General features: G+C 41.5%; 1 protein-coding gene across 1 annotated transcript in view; it reads right to left on the reverse strand.

Annotated features, from left to right (window-relative positions):
- Positions 1-10,293, reverse strand: part of TBCA (tubulin folding cofactor A) — a 49,126-nt gene that overhangs the window by 16,477 nt on the left and 22,356 nt on the right. The window contains exon 2 of the mRNA XM_018557275.1: positions 2,764-2,869. Coding sequence (XP_018412777.1) covers positions 2,764-2,869 — 106 coding nt within the window. The remainder of the gene's footprint in view (positions 1-2,763; positions 2,870-10,293) is intronic.

Here is a 10,293-nt window from a genome sequence, read left to right on the forward strand (position 1 = left end):
AACATAATTAATATATAAAATACAGATTTCTCTGATGTCCACCTTTTTCAGTCTTTGGGTGTATAAAATGCTGCGTTCAGTGTACAGTTGTTTAGGGACCTAAATGTAGCAGTATTGTATGCTATCAGCCCACTCACACAGCTGCATTTTGGCTTATGGCATTTAACTGCGTAAACCAAGAGACAAATTTGCATCCATGGTTTGATTTTGTGATTTTTGTGAAGCAGGGTCCTACATTGGCCTTGGGACAGACAATCCAGTCAATCTAGAAGAGCTTGTGGTGTGTCTGATAGAAGTTTGGCGAGTTCAGAGTACCACGTTTGCCTAGGACAGATCAGATCTATGAGTATTATCAGAATAGCCACTATCAGGATCCCAAGGAGCACACAAGAAAAGGGTTTGACGGGAGGAAAGATGAAGATCAGGTTGTACTGATCCCACAGAGCTTTCAGAGCATCCACAACTACCACTAGCAGAGCTCTGCACCTGAAAACAAACTTGCTCAGCTTGTTGTTGAATCTGGAGGTCAGGAGGTGCACATCCACTATTCCGCTCCTGTGGCAGAGGTCCTGAAATATTTTACAGGGGTTGCTTTCTGAGAAAATCTGCTTGCCAATTATTCATGTCTGGAACGTAAATGGCAGACAAGGCTTGAATGTGCAGTTCTGCCTGAGACAGAATGTTTTCGCTTTCTCTTGCCACAACAAAGCTTCTGCTTCCTCCCTGATAATGGATATAAGCAGGGCTTGAAAAATTTGATGGTGTCTCACCAGTCAGTCAAAAATGTCAATGACTATAGCCTTGCAATTTATGTTAACATTTTTTGGGGGGACAGATAAAGCTTTCTTTTGGAGGTATATAATCACCGCTGGGGGGGCGGGGTGTTATTTTTTTTACTATATAATGAAAAAAGTACCGTAAATGTAAAAAAAAACAAAAAACAATGTTTCCCTACGTGTTATGTTATAAAACATTTATTCTTAACCATATTTTTTGTAAAACATAAAATTCGGGGTCACGGCGGGTAAATAGACACCAAACATGTCAAGCCTTAAAATTGCGTGCGCCCGCAAAAATCGCCCATAGGTGACGATTAAAACGCTTTTACTGCTCATCAGTTTAGTGTTATCAGTGATTAATGGCTCTAAAATTATTGCTCTCACTCCGACGTTTGTGGCGATATTTAACATGTGGGGCACAATAGGCGCAATCGTAGTTTTCGCACGTAGGTGCGTGTGCATGTGGGGGGCGGGGACTTAAAAAAATGTTTTATTTTTTAACTTTTTTAGGCTTCTTTAATTTTATTACTTTTTTTTTTAACATAACTTTATTGCTATCACATGGGGGGCTAGGAAGCTCCCTATGTAATAGCCAATTTACATGACAGGTCCTATTCATGGAGACATCAGGGGTCTCCAAGACCCCTGTCACCTAGGGACCCTCAGAGAAGCTGATGAAGCAGAGATCGGCTTCATCGGCTTCTGTAGCTGGAGAGTGACATTGACTGCAGGAAGTGATGCAGGGATGGAGAGAATGGGTATGATGGTGGAATGGAGTGCAGGTCGGGTATGATGGTGGGATGGGGTGCAGAGGACGGGTATGATGGTGGAATGGGGTGCAGAGGATGGAGAGGACGGGTATGATGGTGGAATGGGGTGCAAATGATGGGTATGATGGTGGAATGGGGTGCAAATGATGGGTATGATGGTGGAATGGGGTGCAGAGGATGGGTATGATGGTGGAATGGGGTGCAGGGATGGAGAGGACGGGTATGATGGTGGAATAGGGTGCAGAGGACGGGTATGATGGTGGAATGGGGTGCAGAGGACGGGTATGATGGTGGATTGGGGTGCACGGTGTCGGGTCCCCAGGTTTCAGGCCCTGGGGTGCTCGGGGCACTTACTTGTCTGAACACTCCCTCCATGTCTTTGATCTGCTGAACTCCTTGAAACTTGGTGTAGGGATAGGAGACCCTCATGCTGGGCTGCTCCCTCTCCCTGTCCTCCGGGTCCCCCATCCGCCGGTTCAGCCTGGATGCCAGCTCGTCCCCAGCCATCGTCTCCGTCAACTGGCTGACACCTGTCATGCTCACATCCCCGGAATCCGTCATGTGAACGCACTGGCCGGGCTAGATGTAAGGCGCGCCGGGATTGGAGGAGAGTGGGGGCTGGATCGCGGCGTGTACGGTGGGCGTGGCTCGTGTGTGGAGCGGCGAACAACAATTTAATAGATAGCCGACTAATCGACGAAAACCTTTTCCATCGTGTATTTTAATAAATCGAATAGACTAAATCGAATAGTTGTTGCAGCTCTAGTTTACATGATGGGTGCCAGTCCAGTTTGTCTCCAATATACCAGAATATGGTATATAGTATGAAATAATGCAGTTCCTTTATTAATTCAAAATTGGCATAACAGAATACATCAAGAAGGACTTCCCTTACATGTTAAGAGCGCACAGGCTCTGTCTACATCATACAATAATGTCCGCACATGTGCATACACCCTGATGTATTCTGATAGGCCCATTTTGTATGAATAAAGAAGTCACATGTTTGTCATCCATTTATTGGAAGGGGTTATACTTGCCTGGCCAACAGCTTTTTTTGTTTTGTTTGCCAGAGTCAAAATCCTCCTGAGGCAGCAATATAACTCAATTGTCCATGAATCTACATCTGATCCTGTGTCCCTTAATGCACAGTAAGACTTTTTAAAGTTACAATAATAATTCAATTTTTAAAACACAGTTAAATCATTACTTGCCTGTTTTTTAATCACATATTCATCTCCTCCTTCAGTCTTCATCCGTTCTACCTTTTCTTCTTGTTGTTTGGCTTCTTTTTCATACATACATTTTTCTTTAGACAATCTGTAAATGATATTAAAGCAGTTAATACACCTGGTCCTCCCACACAACCGCATCACCCACTCACAGATCCTTTGACAGGATCTGTGAAAGGAGAAACTACAAGTCCCATAGTGCAGCAGAAGGACTTGTACGTGTTGACATCACCACATTTGTAATCCCTTTAATTCTTCCTCCCTTGTATGGACATGAATGGGAGGAAAAATCTGCAAGAGCCAGAGCACTGCACCCTTGATCCACTAATTGCATTTGCAATGTCTTATTAACTGCAATGCAAACAAATAATTAATGCATATATTTTCTTCCAAATACCCCCTGGCACATTTTGTCATTCTGCCAGAAGAACCATTGGAGAAGTACTTCCTTTGACAAGGTGACAATACTCTTCCTTCTGCAGTGAAATCACTGCAGTGTTGTCATCCTTTATGCTGTGATCTAGAAATGCCGCCACAGTTAATAGCCATGCATAGCTCAGTCCACAGACCCTTTAGACTTACAGCATAGGAGCCAAGGTAAAAGCTTGCACCCCTTCCAGTACTGTCTAGCACTCTGCTGGAGAAATTCAGCTTCACAGCGGCATTCCCATTATAAAAAGAAGTAATTTACATTTTTTTTAAGACCTTTAACTTGCATTGGAAAATAGCGGTTTACCACTCGGAGGAAAAAAAACTAGAAGGTTTAGATGGACTTTAAACTACTTGTAACTGTTACAACTACAGAGAGGAAAGTTGGATAAAATGAGTATTTTCATCAACTCTGACTATCCAGCCCACTGGCTCAAGCAAAAGCACCCAACCTGAGCTGAAACTCTCTTCTTTCTCACAAGGTCAACATCAAATGAACATGATGTCTGAATGCACCAAACTGGAGCTGACAAGGCTTCATTGTTATTATCACGTCTCTACTCCAAAATAAAACAAATAAGAACAAAAATAAATACAAAACCAGACGATTCCTGCTTATAAGATCCTGAAGAAATGACTACTGGCAGACAGAATGACCTGACACAACTGGAAGACCATTTGAGAAGAAATTATTTTACGCCCTGTTAAATCAGTCAAGTTTCTTCCATTAGGAGTTCGATCACTGGCAATGGAAGTTTATGCCTCCTCAAATCTGAGAAAGACATTCAGGAGATGGTGAAGAGAATTCACAATGATGGACTGACACTTAACTGTCTAAAGACTTTATGGGCCTCCGTCATGTAGCCGGAAAGAAAAAAAAGCCCAGCGAAAATACAAAAATAATACACTACTCAAATCAGCATGTCCAATGTATGTTGTGTGTTTTGTTGTATTTATACAATTTTATGAATTTACATGTTTGGAAAAATATCAAGAAATGCATGATATTATTTATACATGTTTATTGTGTCTACAATTAAAGTGGAAATTCAGTACAAAATACATTGAGATAAAAAAAAAATAAAAAAATATATAGAATATTGAAAGAAAAAATAATGGATAAAAAAAAAACCAGCCTTAGCTGCAATAGTCACTTTTACTGCAGAGCCTTTATAATTTTCTCTCACAGTCTGGTGTTTCTTAATAACATTTTGTTCTTTCAGCACATGATGTTTTGGGCTCCTTGTGCTGCTTTTGCCTCTCCTACTCTGAGCTCTGCTATACGGGGGTTGATAATAAATCAGTGTCAAACACTGCTTGCATAAAAAGGGGGTATTTTTTACTTGCCTGCAAAATTATTTTCTTGGAGAAAAGTACAGGACACTCTCGGATTCACAGACAACCAAGCTATAAATGCACACCTTATACCTTCAGGAAACTGGACACTGGCAAAACTGATCAGAGATCTCATATTTCCTCCCACTCCCAACAATCCTCAGGCATCACTAAAATGTAGATTATAACATGGGTACAAAAAAAAAACCCAGAAAAAAGGGCCTCAGTCATGGAGGGGTTAAATCATACACTGCAGGATACAGGCAGATTCATAAACAATTGGGACGTTCAAAACAAATACAACTGAGGAATGTGCAACATGGCAAATGAACGCAACAGGCCAACACAACAGTCCTAACTCACAGAGCAGCCTGAAGCACCTTCCGCCCAAAGCTGACATCAGAGAAGGCCTATGCGTTCACCTGGTAGAACCTGGCAAACGTGTGAACCAAAGACCAGGTGGCAGTCTTTTAGAAACAAATGCCTGGTGCTGGCCCGATAAGTACTAAACTGAGCTAGTTGGGTGTGCCCTGACAGGGAAGGGTGGAACTCCCCTTCAATATGTGGGCTTGAAAAATGACCTGTCTGATCCATCAGGCAATGGTAGATCAAGAAGGGAGGCCCCTTTTTATTGCTCTACCTAAAAGGAGAGAGCATTTAGGAAGGACAAAGGCAATTTGTTTGCCGAAAGGAATCTGTAGTCTAAAGATAAACTCACTGCTCGCACCACATCCAAACAATGGAGCAAGACAATGAAGGATGGACAATATACTAATTAAGGTGGAAGGAAGAGACACCCTTGGGTAGAAAGGAGGTGTTAGGCTTCAGGACAACCATATCCTTGTAACACTACAAATGGCTCTTTACAGGAGAAGGCAGCTAACTTGGAACCCCCCCCCCCAGCAGAAGTAATAGCCACAGTGAAGGAAACCTTGTGAGAAAGAACAGCCATAGAAATCTCCAGAATGAGTTCAAAAGTAGGCCTCTGAAGGGTCAGCAGAATAAGGCTGAGATCCCGTGGTGGCACCAGGGAGTGTCTGGGGGGAGTTCCTTGAGCGAATTTCTGCACGAAGGTCTTCACTAGGGATTGGGAGGTAAGATAATTCTGAAAGAACATAGCCAAAGCCCAAATTTGACCCTTGATAGTACTCAAGGACAAACGCTGATCCAGACCTGACTAGAGAAAGGCCAAGACATGCCAAGACATGTCCCACAGAGCATTAACAGAGCGGAAACTTCCTCTTTTCACACCAAGCAAAGTAAGTCTTCCAAGTTGACTTCCTAGCGTTCAGGAAGCTCAGTAGATAGTCCTAACCCTTGACCTCAGGGAGAGGAAACTTAAAACAAGATAAAGAGATACATTTTATTTATGGTGATCAACAATCCATGTATAAAAAGAGAGAGATTAGGCAGGAATTAGAAAAACAATAGCCGAGTCTGCTCAACCACCACCAAAAGGTATTAAAGGGATATGATAGTAAATAGAAAGCCTGCCTTGAATAACACAATCCTGCGGGTTATACCTGAAGGGTAAAGTGTTTGCTGAAAAGGGAGGCAATCCTAAAGACAATAGTAAATCAGCACCTTAACTAATGCAACTGAATACCGTTAAGGAACAAAAACACAAAAAAATCTTAGAAATTCTTCAAACAGGTTCCTTAAGGGAATACTTCCTCTTGAGAGAGACTCAGCAGGGTAATAACAAGACATGCCTGGTGAGCATAGCAAGTTCAAGGTGTGAATTTCTTGGAAAGAAAGATTAAAAAGAAAATTCCAGACTCTATGATATGAATAAAAGTGTGGATATGAAGGGCACACTGACTAGCAAGGTGAGTCCTTAAACCTTCACAGAAGAACTGGCAGCTAGATATGTTGGATGTGTTTAGATGTCCGTCCTGCCTGGCTGCTAGACTGGTCCCCGGAGCCACTTCACCCCTGGGCTCGAGCGGTTAGATCAGAAAATGACTAAGGAGAATCTCTCAAGGACACTAAAATATCCAATTTGGAAAATCATACTTGAGGATGCTTCTGAACAGGAGAGTCTAGCAAAACGGAGAGAAAGAGAGAGACTTAAGTAACCTGGCCAAGACCTTAAAGAACTCCAGGCATATATTAAAAAATAAATTAACCCTTGCAGTGGGGCTACCTAATAGAAATAGTGGATGACACTGCATAACCAGGTGCATATTCAGGAAGTGAATAGCAGAAACCAATGTCTGATGACCATATAGGTCAAAATGTCTGTCAGAAGGACAGGAGCTGTACATAACGGTTGCTTACTAAAAAGTAGTTGAAGTATGTTAGGCCGTATCTCTTACGTTCAAACTCCTCAAGCAATAAATTATTCTGAGGCGACACTGGTTAAATATCTGGGTGGTTCTCACACCCTAGCTGTAGGCCCCAGTTAGGTCACTAAATGGTGTCTATGGTAACCAGAGCTCTAGATAAACTTCAACAGCATTGGGTTTACTGAAAGGACTCAATATTGTGTATGCACTATGTGAACTGTATAAGTAGTACTGAAATACAATGAATGTGTGGGGGCAGCTGTATTAAAACTACCGATATGTATAGTGAAGTGCTAAGAACGCTACAGGTATTTTGGCAAGTCCAGTAAAACTACCAAAATACCTGTAGTGTTCTCATCCTCATTTTCTATATACTGTATATTAATGACATTACAAGGACCCCTTGGGGCCCAGTGGCCTTTAGAGAGCTGCCTCCAATGTAACATTCTTAACTACCTTTAGATTTGGGTCCCGTACTCTACCAATACTTCTATGTTTGTATTTAGTTTACTGGAAGGCATACAGTGGGAGTCTGACAAACACAGTCATCACAGGTGAAGGGATCCCATTTCTTCAAACAACAATTTCTTATATACAATAATGTCTAGAAGGAAAACTCAAGTAGAACTTAAAATGTTTTTTTTAAAAATGTATTCCCTCAGAGATATGTACAGTAAATTCCGATTCCCCTTCATTGGGCATTCAAGCTACTGCCACTCTCAAGCAACCGGCAAAATACAAAACAAAAAACACGAGGACATTTTTTTTCCACGTGGCTTGATGCACACTAAAAAATTGCCGGTTGCTTAGTGCACACTAAAAAATTGTTAGCAACTACATTTATTTAGTTGCTAAGGAAATTCTTTGTTTACATCTTGCTGCCGGCCAGCGGTTAGATTTCTCGATTGGCAGCAGAATGTAAACAATGGGGAGCAATAGCCAGCCTGCTATTGGCTATTTAAAATGGCAATAGCAGCCTGGCTTTTGCACCCGCCCACTGAGCTGACTTGAGAGAGGACTTGAGAGAGGACTTTCTCAGGTCCACTCCTCTGCCTAGTGGGTGGGGTTTCAATAGCCAGCCTGCTATTGGCTGTTGCAATCTGAAATAGCCAATAGCAGTCTGGCTATTGCTCCTGGCTGCTTACATTCACCTGTAGGCACCGAAAGCTAGCCGGCAGGTGAAAGGGGTCGGTAAAGGGGATTGTTTAAGAGTTACTATTAAGTGTCATGCTACCAAAAACTACAGTTATTCAGCGCCTACCGATCCCTGTGGGTGCCGGATAACTAGGGTTTAGAGCTGCAGCTAACGATTATTTTCAAAATCGATTAGTTAGCCGATTATTAATTTACTGTATTTAGAGTTTCAGGACAATCAATGAACATACCTTGGTGAATATTTTACATGTACAATAACGCACAGCCATCAGATCTAGCAAGCATCCAAAGTTATAAAGAAATAAAAACGTTTGCAATACATTCAGATAACTGGGCCATAGTTAGTTTTTGGAAGACACTCAAAATGTAATGAACTAAATCAACAGAAAACCATGATGTTTGGAGAGATCTATGGAAAACCATACAGTTCTTGAATCCCTCCAGCAGATTATGTTGTACAGCCTTTCTATCTGTTGCACCGCTTCAGAAGAGTCAGGTAACGGAGCACATAGATAAGTTAAACTATCCATAAAAAAAATTGACATGTCTGTGGCCTAGCTTTACATTATTAGAACTAATCATTATATTAAATGCCTAATAAGGTACTAGGTCATGTTACACTGCATACCACAGGTCTGCCATTGGCAAACATGGCACTTCATCCATTATGGATCTAAGCTGAACCTGTGGCTGGAAAGCACTGCATTTTTCGGTATATATATTTTTATGTGATATGACAGTAGAACAATATAGCACAATTTCTGCAGGAAAAGACAGAAGAGTAGAATGATAATAACAGCTCAGTCTCCTGTATTACTACAAAGAGATTGCTTGCTGCAATCACAACCTTATATTTAGCATCTGTCATATCTAAAGGCAATCGCGGTTCATTGTAGCTGCTGGGAACCTTTTTCTCAGAAGGATCTGGATACTCAATTCTCTTATTTCCAGCAAATGGAGAGTAGAATCCATTAGCCTATCACTTTGTCTTATGTGTCAGAGCATTTTCCATAAGAATCAAAACACTAGCAACGTAAGAAGCCTATAAGAAAGGCCCATTCTCTATAACAGAAGGGAATAAATGAATAGAGTGCTCCACTCAAAACATGACATGGTCTTTAGTAATAAGGAGATCTGTAATCAGCAGCGAGAAAAAGCACAAAATAGCAAATACAACATCAACATCACAAGACAGCATCAACCGTAATTGGCAGAAATATTTTATATCAGCAGTGCAGCATGTAAAAAAACATGTATGGAAGGGAAGTCGAAATTCCACAATGTCCCTACTTCAAAGTTGTGGTCACAGAGAGAAATGTACATTGTTTATGTTTAAGCTGTTGAAGAACAAAATATATAAAGTGCAAATGGCATTAATTGGCATGCATGAACCAACTTAAGTACCCACAATACAGAATATTTAAACTGTGCCTTTAAATGTGTAAACAAAGATGGTAATATATTTCCTTTTTTTTAAATTCGCTCAGTCCCGCCCCCATTCAATTTATCATTTTATTGCATTAGAGTAATTTGGCTTAACAAGGCAAATGAAAAGAAACTTATGTCAAGATAAATATGCATGGCTGATGACCGTTCCCTGGCTGTCATGCTGGCCCAGTGGTTTCAAAACCTTCTAATTAAAGCATAACCCAACCCAAATGCAATATATTGCATCTAATCAGTTCTTATGGTGGCAGCATAATTTATTTTTTTTAACCCCTTTATTGCGCTTGGCAATCCTGTGAATAACAATTCCTGTCCCTGGGTACCTCTGCTCACTGCTTCATTGTATCTATAGAGGTAACCATAGTTGCCTCCTAGGCTGGACTGCCGATGTTTATCTTCATTACATGGGAATGATGGGATTAGCTGGTTAAAAAGTAAAGAAGATTGCTTTTGCTCACGGGCAAGGCCCTACTAACCCTATTGTACTGAATTTGTACTGTAACTGTACTGTCTCCTCCATTTTTGAAAGCCCTGTGCAAACAGTTGGCGCTATATGAATAATGAATAATAATGTTCCAAACTTGCTGAAAATTTTCTTAGCCTGAAAAATTAAAATTATAGCAGCCACCTCATCAAAGAACTAGTACCGTATATACTCGAGGATAAGCCGAGATTTTCAGCCCATTTTTTTGGGTGAAAAGTGCCCCCCTCGGCTTATACTCGAGTCAGCGCCAGGTGTCATCTTACTTACCTCGCCGAGCGTCGCGTCACTGCTGCTCCGGTGTGCGGCGCTCCGAGCGGGGTCATCTGGCAGTCTCCGGGTCCTAATTTAGGTGGCCGGAGACTGCCAGATGACCCC

Source organism: Nanorana parkeri, unplaced genomic scaffold (genome assembly GCF_000935625.1).
Source record: "Nanorana parkeri isolate BGI_ZX_2015 unplaced genomic scaffold, ASM93562v1 scaffold277, whole genome shotgun sequence".
Lineage (NCBI taxonomy): Eukaryota > Metazoa > Chordata > Amphibia > Anura > Dicroglossidae > Nanorana > Nanorana parkeri.